We start from the raw sequence: 15,356 nt of genomic DNA on the forward strand, positions 1-15,356 counted from the left end.
GTCCCTAAATATGAAAATGTTGATTTTGTAGATAAGCTTTAAGTGTTTTTTGGTTTTTTCAAAATAGATTGTGTGTTTTTTAACAAAAACATTTCAATTCATTTTTATCAATTTGCTACTTTCATAGTTATAATAAATTCAAAGTTATTCATAAATTCATGGTTGAAACTATTATTCAACAATTTAGGGGTATAACATATTTTTTTTGTCTATCATTTGATATCTCTATTTGTGTATTTTATCATAAAGGGTAAAATTAATATTTTACTAGTTAACTAATTGGTCGACTAACAATTTTAATAGAAAAGTAGTAAAATGAAAAATTTTACAATGTTATAGTAGTAAAATGATAGAGAACATTATTTTCTTGTAGTCATTTGATATTCCATAATTTTAAAAAGCGAAACAATAATAACCTAACTAAAAAGTAGTTATATTCATTAGATTTGTCACCATAAACACCTATGATATTACAATAAGTGAACCAATTACGATCTTAAGGAGGTATTCACTTATTGAATAGTTACATACATTAATAGTCAATTAATTTTAATAATAATAAAATTTACCATTAAATAACGTTGACCCCACTTATTAAAATTATACTTGGGAAGTGTAGTATACTTGAAAAGAAATTTGAATATGGTCAGTGTGTTAATCTTTTTATAATCTTGGGTCACCTGTGCATTTATAATGGTGAATTAAAAAGAAAAAGAAAAAGAAAAGACAAACTATGCATATAAAAACACAATGACAAAAAGACAAACTATGCATATAAAAACACAATGACAACTGGCAAATGAATGTTTTCAGTAGCATTCTAAATGTTTGTATTTATTTCATTTGAGACTCATCCTCTACAAAAATAGACAACAGTAGCTGATGTTACAAAACTGTCATCTCATCGCCGGATCTTTTTCCTTCTTGTGATTATGTGGAAGATTATAGTGGTGATTAGAACCGTTATACAGATATGATATGATTTGATTTGGCAATGAAAAAGGACAAAGGCAGGAAAAAAAAAAAAAGTTGCTTTATCAGGTGATGTGAGAAAACCTGAAAGCATCATCTTTAAAAGAAGATCATCCAAATCACTTTTGATTTTAATCATATTACAGGAATGCAGTTGACAGTGAAGTGGGTATTTAAAAAAGCACTTAATTTTAATATATTATTATGTTCTGACCTTAATGAGTTAATGAACAATGCTCGCTTGTCTTCAAGTGGGCTTAATCATGTACCAAGATCGGCCAGTAAGTCTGTGACTGTGAGTCTGTGTACAAAACAAATAAACTTTGATCAATTAGCAATTAAAAAGGGTGGCGTTGCTTGCCATTTTTGCTTCGGGAAAGTGATTATCATTCCTATTTAGGCTCCGTTTGGTATAACTTATTAAATAGAGCTTATAACAGTAGAGCTTATAGCAGTATAGCTTATACCAATAGAGCTTTTGGACAAAAAGTCATTGGGTGTTTGGTTGTCAATAAAAAAAGTACTTTTGAACTATTAAACTGTGTGATATTTTTTATATTATCTATTTTTAGAAAAGCTCTATAACCTCTACTCCCAAAAGCTCAATTTTGGACTTTTGCTAGTAGAGGTAAATTAGCTTATTTAAACTAAAAAAATTCTACTAAAAAAATAACCAAACACCATAAAAATTTTTAAAAAGTGCTTATACGATTAAATAAGCATTTATGGCTCTTAAATAAGTCATATCAAACAGACACTTAGAATATGTATTCATATATTTCTTTTTTTATTTTCCTTTTAAATTTGTGGAAGATGTGAAAGAGATTCTTAAAAAAGGGGAAAAAAAATTGTGGTGGGTACTGAATGTTTGGTGATGATAGAAGTTAAGGTAACATCCTTGTCAGAAAGTATGAGGGATTCACTAAGATATATTTAGTAGTCAATAACTGTATTACCCTTTGCTTTTCAGTGCTCATTGGTCTTTTTGTTAATTGGCTTAAAGATTTGAACAGAATGCAGGACAAAAAGAAAAAGGCAGTACTGCTTAAAGTTAATTACTTTCCCAGAAGCAATGTAAAACTAAACTAGATCAAGGTAAAGAGTAAAGCTAAGAAAGAACCACAGTAGTTGGATTTACGGCGAAAGAAGGGGGATACATGATGATTTTCAAAGTAGTAGTTAAGCAGATTTTGACATGGAAAGAATCATTGAGTTAGTGATACGGAAATAATACAAAGCATGATGCAAGATGGTTCAATTCAATAATTGATTGAATAAAGAAAAGAAATTGGCTTTCTGTGTTTGATCAAACTGAACTTTTTGATATTTCCATTTACCATTCCGCAAATAGAATAACAACAGCCAACAACTCTACTACTGCTGGGGTGCATGGCTGGCAAGAGCTTGGTTGTTGCTACCAAATATAGCTCAAGAGTCACCTTTCTATTACTTGAAGGACCACAGCAACAGCCTTAAATATGGCCTTGATTTGTTTGTTTTACCACCAAGATTTAGTTAACCACGGCTAAAATGGTCCCCTCAAACACAAAGATCTCATTTTCATTCCAAGCACATTAAATCCTTCTAATTGAAAAGATCTCATTACCAAAGGAAAAAATTAAAAAAAAAAAAAGGAAAGAAAAAATGGAATGATCCTTGACTAAAAGAAAGATCTCATGCTTCTGTTGCTGTCTATTCTTTTGGTGCAGTAGGTTCATTCAATGAAGAAAACATAAGTGTCCATTGTAAGAATAAGAACAAAGGATTCAAGAGAAACAATCTTTTGCAATCAGGCTATGCACAGACAAATCTATCAACTTGCTTCGCTGCCGGAGTCCGAGACAACAGATGCAAACAACATTCTGTTTCGGAAATCTACCTCTGTATCCAAGATTGGCCTCTTATATTTTTGTGCTTATACAGACCTGCACAACAAGACAACTTCCTTCCAATCAATCCCATGTTTCTTTTAAAACCAACCCAAAAACACAACAAAATTCAGGAAAAACAAACAAAATAAATAAATGAGAGACAATTACATTACAGCTCAACAGCCTTCCCCACTTTTTGCTGACGCAGCTCAACCATATGCTGCACAAGGGAATAAAGAGAAGAAAATTGAATTAAGTTTTCTAAAACAGCTAATATATTCATTCTTAAGCAAGAAGACCAAGAACAATTAGCCATGGAAACTGTGCGCCTGATAAACTTTGCTGTTGTAATGTCTTGCGTAAGCGCAGCTGTCATGACCCCATAGGAGAAACAGGCCCATCTCTTGCACAAAAATAGACACAGCCTCTCTTCTTTCCACATCAGATTGCAAAAAAGAGGCCCAAAAAAGAAAGAGTGAATTCAGGGAAGAGACTTGAAATTGAAAGATTGATAACAACCTTTTCTTTTGATCCCCTTCAATAATTATGTCTTCTACAGTGCCTGTCTAATTAAAGTCACTTTCATGCATGTCCACATCTTGTTAGTAAAATCAACATATTTACAGTTGGTAACAATAATCCACATGGGGCATTGGTTTTCCAATCGAGAGATTCCCACATAGTGTCCAATGATGTCAAAACAAGAGTGTGAATACATTGTCGTCTCTTTTACCTTATTCAACTTCTAGCCATGAATCAAAATGCTTTTTCTTCTTCCTTGAGGCACTAAATGTTTTGAAGTAATGCAAGGATTTGATGTTCTTTTGGTGACTAGGCCTCTCATAGTGTAAATTTGGTGCGATTCTCAACATTGGACAGCAAAGTGGGGTACTTGGAAAAGCAAATGAGTTGTTTTCTGATCTGTTATTCTCCTCATTGCAGCAGTGTCTCAGCTTGCCAAATGTCTCTTTCCTAAGTGGATACTCGAGATCGGTAAGCCTGCATTTTCTGAATACTGGTGGGCGCTATAAGTACCTGAATTGGCATTAGTTGTTCAATGTCAATGTGAACAAGAAAAAATCCAATTATAACCACTTCTGCTGTAGTGTTCCCCACAGGTATTGGAATCTTGAGTTTCTTCTTCTTTGAAATCTGGATAATTCTTCCTGGTGTTATTTATATTTTTCTATGCCGGATTTAATAGCTTGCTTGATAGTCCTTTGCTCTTCTACATTACAGGTTCAATGTTCAAGTTTGTTGAAGGAGACGCGAAGATTTACCCACATGTCAAAGTCAATAGCAGCTGTAGTTGGAGGTGCTGCAGGGGCGCTTGCTTTCATGGCAATAGTTCTTGGGCTAGTGTGGCTCTGCAAGTCACAGAGTAAAAACTATCAAAACAAGAATTCGGAGACAGGTTCTTCAGATCCATCTGCATTAGGTAAGGTTTCAACTTAATTGCATATAGAAAATGGAGAACTTTTTTTATAGCTAGGTGGTAGTCAAATAATCATTGATTAGTTCTCCCACTTTGCAGTTGAGTGGAATAGAGGAGCAGGACCGAGTTCAGCCACAGGCCAGCCTTCATTTGGACCACAAGGAGCAAGGCAGTTCTCAATGGAAGAGTTGGAGCAAGCAACAAAGCAATTCAGTGAAACTAGTCTCATTGGCTTTGGAAGTTTTGGTCCTGTGTATAAGGGTTTGCTTCGTGACACAGTAGTTGCTATTAAAAGGCGCGTTGGTTCTCCCCGACAAGAATTTGTTGCGGAGGTATATTAATTAAGTATAAACATATGAACTGATATCAATGCGTTTCGTTATGCACATCTTTCCCTTCTAAGAGAATGAACCAGTCATTCCCCCAGAAACAACACTGGAAGAATAGAATCTGTTACTCCTACTTGCTTTGTGAAGCAATTGAATTTTCAAGATTTACATACTTGGGTTCATCTTTCTCTGTTAAACTTAATTCAACAGAAAGTTAACAGCTTTGTGGCAAACAGGTAACTTATTTATCAGAGATTCGGCACCGCAATTTAGTGACTCTTCTAGGTTACTGCCAACAGAATGGATATCAAATGCTAGTCTTCGAATATCTACCGAATGGCAGCATGTGCAATCATCTGTACGGTATGATTCACTTACAGATTTCTGTTTGGAATGTTCTTCTCTACATTTCATTTCAGCAATCCATTTCCTGACAGAGACTGGACTAGAGTCTTCAACAAAACTAGAGTTTAAACAGAGGGTATCAATAGCTCTGGGGGCAGCCAAAGGTAAATCCAGAGTCTGATGAAAGATTTTTGTTGAATTGTTGAGAAAACGGTGGAAAATAAAAATCCAAGTTTCTACATAGTGCAGGTTTATGCCACTTACATAGTTTAAAACCCCCCTTGGTACACAAGAACTTCAAAACAGCTAATGTTTTGGTTGATGAGAACTTCATTGCCAAGGTTGCAGACACAGGAATCTCAAAACTACTCGAAAATATTGAAGAAGCAGGTCCATCCCACGGGTCTATTGTCAATGTTTTCCGAGATCCAGAGTAAATTAAATTTCTTCTGACTGCACTTTCGTTTTTATGCAAATATCTTGGTTTTCACTCCTATTGTATTAATCTTATGCCCTAAATGTTTAGGGTAGAAGAGTCGGGGGTCTTCTCAGAAATGAGTGATATTTACAGCTTTGGTGTGTTTCTTTTGGAGCTTGTAACTGGACAGGAGGCTTCACACATTGTCTCCTTGGGATCCTATGAAGCCTTAATTCAATGGGTACATAAAAGCAATCTTATATTTATGCTGATGTTTTAAGTTCAAGGTTTCATGAAAAGTTGTAAGCAAAGGTTTACCATAACGTGAGTGTTGGTTTGGTTTCAGAGTTTGCAAAGTTGGACCAATGTTTTTAACACATTGGTTTGTATTGATTTCTCTTGCATTTTGAAGGTGAGATCACGCCTGAGTTCAAACAATTTTGTGGATCATCGGCTGGCTGGAACATTCACTACAGAGGGAATGAGGGACTTGATCAGGCTGACACTACAATGCATGAGCTCTCCAGGTAGAAGGCGACCGAAGATGGAAATTGTTATGACTGAGCTTGAAAGAATTCATGAGAAAGAGATGGCACTGACTACATTCATGGGTGAAGGAACTGCTAAAATTGCTTTAGGTAGTGAGCTATTTACTTGAAAATGAAGTGAGCTGTGGTGTTGTGTTTAGGCCACGCTTAAGCATAACAATACCAGAAACTGTTTGATATTATTGTTTTATAGGGGTATCGGGGGTGCAATTGTAAAGGAATTGATGTAAGTAAGAATTTGTTTTACCAATGGTGGTATATGATTTGAGTGCAAATGCTGTTAGCGATTTTAGCATCATTCATCAATGATTTATGCTTCAAAAATGTCATTTTCTCTTTTTCAATCATTTGCTGTCAAAAAGTACTTAACTTGGAACAAGCCGTCAATCATCAGTCAAGCTAAAAACATTCACAGGAAGCATCATATGATCCGAAACAGGTGTTGCCCGGAAGAGTTTTGAGTTTCAAGAACAAATATTGCTAGGAGATTCTGCGCATCATCCGTACTGATAAAAAGAGAGTTTTCAAACCACATAAAAATTTGTTCCAACCAGAAAGACAGCATCAACACCCTAGATTGATATTCCTTTGCAAAGTCTTAAATGCCTCCACACAATATAGGGTGGCGTATTGGCTTCGGTCTGAAAGCTAAGGTAGTTGCGAATATAAAAAACGCCAAGATTTGTGCAAATGAATGCAATGGATACTAAATCTGGCCATGCCTGTCTTGTAATGCTGGCAATGATGTATCTACAAGTCATGTTCAGCCATCTCATTGAAAAAGACCATAAAGATGATGATTGTGACAAACCTCTTCCACCAACCACCTCATGCGTACGCAACACTGGGACCATATCCTCTAATTAATCATTTGAAAATACTTGTGACCAGAAGTCCAGATCTGATCTAACAGGACCAATGTGAAAGGTAAGTAAAAAACTAAGTTTAGTTACCTTCCTTTTCCTCTTGAAAACCTCAATAGCTTGAAGTAATAAAAACTGTATTAGATCATCTGTAACATTAGCAAGTCTTAGTAAATTGAAGCTGCCTTTGCCCCATCAAGATTCTTTGTCCCCTTTTCTCCAACTACAATATCCATCACCATTCGAACGAGGGGGTCCATTAAGATTCTAAGGTTACCCGACGATAATACCTCTTTCTTTTCTCTTTTCAAGTGAAGATAATATACCATATCATCCACTCTTCTATTCATGTAACTTGCTCTTTGAGAAATGCTTTTTTAATGTCAAATTAAAGAAAATTCAATTACATATACGCTAGCTTTTATTTATGTATATTGATTTCTCGATTTGCTTCAGTAGATAGCATCTTGTGTGATGCATTAATCCAATTCTGGTCTGGTGAAATTTGAAGATTTTTATCAGTAATCAAGAAACTGCTTTAGCTTAGTTTATCTTAAGACTGTATATGGGCATGCAGTCACAAACATACAGTCACGGCTTCTGTGCTAAAAGAGATGAAAGAAATTAAAGATTCATAACCGTGGGCAACTACTGTTATGGTCCCCAAGCTAAAGAAAAGCTACAAGTTACAGTTTCTGGTTTCTGTGCTAAAAGTCACAGTAATAGTTTCTGTTCTGAAGTAATAAAAAGTTTGCAGAAATTAAAACAAAGAAAAGTGCATGGTATAGTTTTTCAAGAAACAAACCAAATGAAACGGGGTTTTGACGAGAGAAGCACGCTTCGACGTGATAGCATACGGATTCCTATTATCTTAGATGTTCTCAATTGAAGATATAGTTTTTCTATATCTGTCAAATTGGTCCCCAAGCAGGCAAGCACCTAACTGGTAAAAGTGGGTAAACTATTCCCTCATAGATAATGCATAAAACTTAAGGGTCAAAATGATATTTCTCATCTATTATTAATTTTCTTATTTCTTCAGATGCAAACGACGCCGTCTGGTGTTAAACTGCAAAACTATTTCTGCCATTATCCAATTCGGTTCACTTTTGCCGCTAAATCAACTCCCGAACAAATGGCTTCCATTTCGATAAGCTGCTTATCTCGGATTCAAGTCGTATGCCGGGCGAGAACTCGGAACGAACCTAGACGTAGTCCAAAAAGTTCATCAAAACAATCCAACGGTAAGGTCAAATTTCGAGGCAATTCCCTGAAAGCCCCTCCGCAGCCATTAGCCGGCGGCGAAGCTACCACCTACACGCGTCTCCCTCCAAAAGACGATCTATCAGCTGTCTTTGCTGCAGAAATTAAGCTCGACGATTGCGAAGTAGCCAAGTTGAATGTTAAAGACGAAACCAAACTTGAAAATGAAGATTACATCAGCGAAGAAGACGAGGAGGAGGAGGAGGAGGAGGAGGAGGAAGAGGAAGGGCTAGGTGGTAATTTAGGGCTCAGTTACGGGCAATTCGAAATATTCGAAGGAGAAGAAGGAGAAGACGAAGACAAATACAGCAGCGAAAATGAAGACGGTGGAAAAATTGAAAATTTTGATAAGGAGAATGGCTATTATGAAGGCGAACTGGAAGAAGATGTGAAAGAGAAGGGAGTGCCAGCAGTAATGCGATGCTTCGACCGGGCGAAGATTTTCGTAAAAGCAGGGACCGGTGGAAACGGCGTCGTGGCTTTTAGACGCGAGAAGTACGTGCCGATGGGTGGGCCCTCTGGAGGCGATGGAGGGAGAGGCGGGAATGTATACGTCGAAGTTGATGAATCCATGAATTCCTTACTGCCGTTTCGCAACAGTGTGCATTTCCGGGCCGGGAGAGGAAGTCATGGGCAGGGGCGGATGCAGAGCGGGGCTAAGGGACAGGATGTAGTGGTTAAGGTGGCGCCAGGGACAGTTATTAGAGAGGCTGGAAAATCGAAGGTTTTGTTGGAGTTATTGGTTCCAGGGCAGAAGGCATTGTTGCTGCCGGGTGGCAGAGGTGGTAGAGGAAACGCATCGTTTAAAAGTGGAACGAATAAGGTCCCGAGAATTGCTGAGAATGGTGAAGAAGGTCCTGAAATGTGAGTTCTTTTTTTATTTATTTATTATTGTTGTGTGCATTGTATAGTTCTTTTGGTTGGTTTTATATTTTGGTGATTGAAGGGTTTTGTTTTGCTATTAGGATTTTAGATATTGGCATATTGGGTCAGTTATAGGGGAACACAGAATTGGTGGATGGAAGAGTATTGTCACAATTTCTGTCATGTAGCAATGTTGCAATTGTAGGACTCACTTCTTTCAAAGCAGAACTTTGAAGATGAGATTACTAAGCAATGACATGAATGAGAGTTTGAGAATCATTATTAGCGGGTGAGAGATGCTAATGTTTTAAGCTGAAAATGAATTTGGATAAATCACACTTGTGCTTTTGAAATCGGTCGAGGTCATTCCGAGGGAGAATTGAAAAATACATATTGAGCTACTTCTGTGTTATATGCATCAAAGGAATTTGAACTGATTTTTGGTCCAACAAACTGGTGAGCTGCGTGCATGGCTTCAAATAAGATCACAGACATTTTATCAATGTGTCCTTCCAGAATTTGATTTTTGATAGTTAACAAATCCCTGCTGACATAAATTGTTGGGATGAGTTTGTTAGCCAAAACTGACTTCCTTTGTCCCCCACTTTTTTTTTTTTTTAATCTTTAATAGACGACATTTCTTTCCCACATTGGATCCATATTGCCTTGCGAAGAATGCATGACCATTTTTTCTTTTCAATATGAACGTTGGGGATAATGATAATGTTGATCAGGTGGTTGGAGTTGGAGTTGAAGCTAGTAGCGGATGTTGGAATAGTGGGTGCTCCGAATGCTGGAAAAAGTACACTTTTGAGTGTGATAAGTGCTGCCCAGCCAACAATAGCAAATTACCCTTTTACCACTTTGCTTCCCAATCTTGGTGTAGTTTCATTCGATTATGATTCTACCATGGTAGTAGCAGATCTGCCAGGTTTACTTGAAGGAGCTCACCGGGGTTTTGGTTTGGGTCACGAATTTTTACGGCACACTGAGAGGTGTTCTGCCCTGGTACAGATTTCATGTCATATTAGCAGATTTTTATTTGATAGCTTTTATTTTTAAATTTCCCTACATTGCCTCATTTTGTGCATCAATTAGATGACATGATAGCTTTTAAGTGATTCCTTTGTCTCTTTAACTAGTAGATGGCACAAAAACAATCTGGCATTTGTAGTGAAATTCTAGGTGGAGTATTGGCTGTTTGTTATTAGTGACTGTGCAAGCATGATGAAGTTTTTGCAAGAACAAACAATAAATCTAGTTATTGATAGTTTTTCGACAAAAAAGGTCAATATCTGCTAGACGGGAGGGCTTCTGTATGACCTGAATGACGTGTTGGGTCTCCTGACAGGTGGCTATGGCATGACCGTACAAGAGTCATTGCAAATGAACATTTTTGGTTTCCTTTTATGCTTTTAATCTCCTTAGTGTGTTCGAAATTACCGTAATGTAGTTTTGGATTGAAAATTGGTACCGCCAATCTAAAGACTCCTTGTGTTTCAGGCATAGAATTTAATTCTCTTTCTGTGTGATTTTCTTTTTCTCAGAAGAAGAAATGTTTTTTTGGTGTTTAAATCATGCATACTTTACTAATTAAGTTACAAACTCTTTAACTCTTCAAGATATTAGCTTACATCATGGGCATGATGCTTCAGTAAATATTTCAAAGTTTAGCTTAAGTTTTACAGGCATAGCTCTCTTTTCACTGCAATCATCATTCTAGAAATCTTTCCCGTCATTCTGTTATAGACTATGCAATTTTTGTTATTTTCAAACCTTAGGTTCATCTTATTGATGGCTCAGCGGAGCAGCCAGAGTTTGAGTTTGATGCAGTTCGTCTGGAGCTGGAAATGTTCAGTCCCGAAATTGCAGAGAAGCCTTACATAGTTGCTTTTAACAAAATGGACCTTCCAGAAGCATATGAGAAGTGGCCATCGTTTAAGGAAAAGTTACAAGCCCGTGGCATTGAACCTTTTTGCATGAGTGCAGTGAAAAGGGAGGGCACCCATGAAGTTATCTCTGCTGCTTATCAACTACTGCAGAAAAATAAAGAAGCTGAGAAAGACTTTGAAGGTCAAACAAGTATTCACTGAAATTATTTATATATTATGCTTTTTGTATGTTCGGATGCATGGCATTTTATGTATATTGATTTATTCTAATCCTTCTTATGTGAGGCATATATAATGTTGACTAGTTCCACTATTTTGTATGGAACAGATCAAGTAAATTTGAACCAAGTAGCTGATCTGGTTAATAAGCAGCGAAGCGCATCAATCAATGACTTTGAGATCTTTCATGACAGTGGCTCCAATACTTGGAATGTAGTTGGAGCTGGCTTGCAACGTTTTGTTCAGATGACTAACTGGCGGTGTGTCAATACATTTTCATTATGATCACTGCTGATGCTATTGTTCTTAATCTCTCTTTACTTAGTTTCTATCACTTATATTGTGTCTATCGTCTCGCTATTTGTTGCAAATGTATTGGTTTGTAAAGCTCAACTGGGGGCTATTATTTGGAGTCTGAGACGTCATTATGCTGAACCTTTATGCATCCAGTTAAACTATATGTTCCACTTCCAGAGACCATGCAAGTATCCTGTAACTGGGTTTTGCATGATAAATGTGTAAGCCTTTCCTCTGGGATAATAACTGATAATAACTTAATAATTGTGATATAGTGTGGTGTATTGCACTTATAACCAGGTTGGTCTAGTGAGTGCATTCTGTATACAGATAGCATACACCTTGCACGGCAACTTACAGCTATTTTAACTTAACCCTACACTTCCATCAATATTTTTTATCATGATGCAACAATGTTGCTTGTTCTGGGATTAACTGCCATTCTTTTCTTTCTGGCTGATCTCTGGAAACAGATATCTAGACTCTGAGAGGAGGTTCCAACATGTTCTGGAGGCTTGTGGTGTGACCAAGTCCCTCATGAAGCTTGGTGTAAAGGAAGGAGACACAGTGATTGTTGGAGATGTATGTTTTAATGACCTTATCCTGCCATTTGTATTGTGTTTCATTTTGAGTGATACAATCTCGCTAGCAGTAAAGAATGTACTTCAGTTTGTACAGAATACACACTTGCAAACTCCTGCCATGGCTTCATTGAAACAGGCACATACAATCTACTTTGATCCTTTTTACAGAAGTATATATGGTCTGTGATTTACGAAGTTCACCACCTGTGATTGATGATAACCCACATGGCTCTTATTTTTCAAGCAGAAAAACAAAAAATATGAATATTTTAGCGCAACTTTTGAATTTGTTTCCTTTTCTTCATGTCCAATCTCATGTGAACTTCATTGTTCCTCTCTTTTCTTATTGCCAGATGGAGATGGTGTGGCATGACTCTGCCAATAACCCTGGGCCTTCTAAAGCAAAGAAGGGATTTGAAGATTCAATCAAATGGCCTCAATGGAAGTAATACGCCTTTGGTGCCAATGCCAATTCACTGCTGGTTATAGTAGGTATGGATAATGACATTCAATTTCTATGTTTAGTAACTATTTATCTTATACCTTTTCGACTCATCTTTTAATCCTTTGAATGATCTAAGAAATATATTATAAATTGGAGTAATGAGGTTGCTGTTCCTGTACCCAAAAGAAAAGGTATAGTAGTTGTTTTTTGCATTTTAGACTGGATCAGTTTAGCCTTGTTTAGATGTGTAGTGATAAGCTTAAAACTTGCATGCAGTGATTTAAAATGGGCGAATCATGCAGGACACCGGGATTGGTTATGAGACTAAGAGAAAGGTGTGGAAGTTGATTCAAGACTTATCAAACGGCAAAACAGTAATATAAATAAATCTGCTTGCCACCCAGATTATAGATTCGAGCTCCACTTCAGGCACTAACATGTTGCAATAGATCACGCCTCTGAAGTCTGGTTCAAGGTGCTTTGCTATGAGCCTATAAGTGTGATAAGTTAAATTAATTTTATTCTCCTCATTTGCAGTAAATAGGATTGGTAGATCAAAAGAGGCATTCAAGCTCTGCCACGCAAATTTTGTTAGTAAATGCATTTGAGATAGAGTGTAATTATTAGGTGTACTTTTTTGCCTTCTATTCTTCGAAGGATTCTTGTGAATTCCTAAAGTGGAATAAATTAATAGATTTTCTGGCATGCCCTCCTGTTTTCTTAAGATGCTCTTGAATTTAAATCTAAATTGTTCCTGTCGACAGTTTATGATGTTCTAAAAGTTATGGTCATCTCACCTTTACTAGGTACTGCCGAAGAGGGTCTTATATGAACTCACAACCGATGTATGTGAAATCTGGCATTGGGAGCAAATCTCGTAATTTGCGCCCTAAACCGGGGCCTCAAGTTCTCTGCACTCTCAGCAACAGCCGTGCAGTCTCAAATCTCAAATCAATCAACCGTCCGCATTGAATCTTTTGACTCCCTCTCTTCACTTTCACCCTGTGGATTTGCTTTCCCTGTTCCACTCTCCATTGTAACAACTCATTCACTTACCCAATATTCTTACAAAATCGTGATCGCACATCTACGATCTTAACGCCGTATCTTCCTATTGTGTGTACCCCGTTGCGAGTTCCTTTAATTTGTGACCCGTAGCCCGTACAAGCAAGGCTTGGTATGTCTGGAGACGCCATTCCGTGCGTCATCATGAGCTTAATTCAGTAGTGGGACCCGCAAGGATTCAGATCATGACGTCGCAACAGTTCTTGCACACGTGTCCGATTAGACACGACTAACAGTGGTAGTTCTCCTAGGTTTTGGTGGTCGGCTGATGAAGGCTGCGTGGCAGAATCTCATTGGTTGCATTGCGAGTCTTTTAAGTAGTCTTACTTTATTATGTGCATCTTTCATTCGCTAGCTAATGGTAATGGATTTCCCATATGCATAATTATCCAAAGAAAGAGATGATATCAAATTATATTCCCTGATACACAAAGCTATTTAGCTCATGTTTTTATCCGTCTCTGAAACCTTATAGCCATATGTTAAGATAAAAAGATATACAACTAGGGTTTGAAAATGGGGTTACAAAATGAACAAAGTCATGACAAACTTTTTTAAATTTCGAGTTAATTTTGAAGATTTTTCTAGAACGAAAAATATAAAATCATTTAAGAAATTTTAAAAGCTGACAAAAAGGTTTTATCATAATTTTGTTCCTTTATCAATTTTTAAAAGTAAATTGAAAGCATAGCATGAGACCATCATAATTTTTTGAGTGAGAGATGGGGATCTCGAAAACAAGAAAATGAATTACTGAGACTACTTAATCTCTGAATAACTAATACATTTTATTTTTTAACTTAATTTAATCATATTAAAATAAAAGAATAAAATTGTATGTTACCAACGCAAAAGCATAAAGAATGATAAAGTGATTAAAAAAATTTCCATCGAATTAAGTCAATGTCATCACTCGAGTTTTTCCAAGTTCAAGCCCAAGCCTAAGGCCACATTAGAAAAAATGGATACGGGCCCTCTAAAAGGCTTCCACATATTTTTAGTTATTTTTAAAATTATTGTAAACTCATAATCAATTAATAATCAACAAATTATTATAATCAAGAGTGAATTAAAGAAAATTATTATTTTAAAATAAAATAATAAATAAAAATAAAGCAAATAAAAGCATACATATTTAATTTTTTAATACTATATACTTTAATTCAAGCACCTTCTTAATTAGTTGAAGCTACCTAAAGCCTAAATGTTTTTAAATTAGTTGAGTTTTGAATATATAAGCTAGAAGAGGAATTCGAAATGGTTGGAAATTGATAGATTATATCACAAAGCAATTATAAGCAAGTTTAAGTTGGTGCATTTGGGAACTTAATGTAAATAATGGAATAAGCATCTTTACGAGATAGTAAGGTAGATAAGATCAGTGCCAGTGATAATCTGATTTGATCAGCAGTAGATCAAGGGTGTATGTGAGTGTGATAGTGTGCATGTGTGAGTTTAGTGTTATAATCTTGAGTTTTTTTAATCATCATTGATTTAGGAATTGGGGATTTTAGTTTTCTTTTTTTTTTCTATTACATTTTTAGATTTTTATTTATTAGTTTATATTCAATTATTTAAAAAAAAAGAAGGTCATGCTTGTCCGAGCTTTTTATTATTATTATTATTATACACATGTCTAGTCCCTCACATGGAGGGCCAATCGGGCAGACTAAACCACGCTTTATTGCCAAACCTACATAAACATTACAAGATACTCTATGAAATTAAGCAAAACTAAAACCTCAAATTTAAACACATTCATAAAAAAAATGACAATATCTCTTGCATTATAACATTAATTCATTACAAAAGTCATACGGTATGGATCATTAACAAAATTATCTCTTATTTATAAACAAAGTAATTGTGGCAAATTTCATTCGAATGTTTATATTAATTTTATTTATATTATTTTTATAAAAATTATTATATTTTTATTTACATCC

General features: G+C 36.0%; 2 protein-coding genes across 7 annotated transcripts; both read left to right on the top strand.

Moving 5' to 3' along the window:
• The first annotated feature begins 3,531 nt into the window (after positions 1-3,531).
• LOC18032465 (probable receptor-like protein kinase At5g38990) lies at positions 3,532-6,181 on the top strand. Of its 2 annotated transcripts, none has more exons than XM_024183072.1 (8): positions 3,532-3,961; positions 4,083-4,281; positions 4,378-4,610; positions 4,844-4,970; positions 5,027-5,116; positions 5,202-5,385; positions 5,479-5,611; positions 5,783-6,181. In XM_024183072.1, the coding sequence occupies exons 2-8, from the start codon at positions 4,128-4,130 to the stop codon at positions 6,026-6,028; spliced, it is 1,167 nt and encodes a 388-aa protein (XP_024038840.1). In that variant the 5' UTR covers positions 3,532-3,961; positions 4,083-4,127; the 3' UTR covers positions 6,029-6,181. The 2 variants fall into 2 exon arrangements, with proteins under 2 accessions (XP_024038840.1, XP_006419651.1); XM_006419588.2 differs by having other exon boundaries at positions 5,045-5,116.
• Positions 6,182-7,848: 1,667 nt separating this feature from the next.
• Positions 7,849-13,243, top strand: LOC18032462 (GTP-binding protein OBGC, chloroplastic). Of its 5 annotated transcripts, none has more exons than XR_002904812.1 (9): positions 7,849-8,908; positions 9,643-9,916; positions 10,690-10,981; positions 11,129-11,279; positions 11,790-11,898; positions 12,254-12,392; positions 12,482-12,536; positions 12,622-12,820; positions 13,152-13,243. XR_002904812.1 is itself a non-coding variant. In XM_006419590.2 (7 exons), exons 1-6 carry the CDS (start codon positions 7,917-7,919, stop codon positions 12,347-12,349), a joined length of 1,914 nt encoding a protein of 637 aa, XP_006419653.2. In that variant the 5' UTR covers positions 7,849-7,916; the 3' UTR covers positions 12,350-12,392; positions 13,152-13,205. The 5 variants fall into 5 exon arrangements, 1 of the variants encoding a protein (XP_006419653.2); XR_002904816.1 differs by having other exon boundaries at positions 12,648-12,820; XR_002904813.1 differs by lacking the exon at positions 12,482-12,536.
• The last annotated feature ends 2,113 nt before the right edge of the window (positions 13,244-15,356 follow it).

The sequence above is a fragment of the Citrus clementina genome, unplaced genomic scaffold (genome assembly GCF_000493195.1).
Source record: "Citrus clementina cultivar Clemenules unplaced genomic scaffold, Citrus_clementina_v1.0 scaffold_9, whole genome shotgun sequence".
Taxonomy (NCBI): Eukaryota; Viridiplantae; Streptophyta; class Magnoliopsida; order Sapindales; family Rutaceae; genus Citrus; species Citrus x clementina.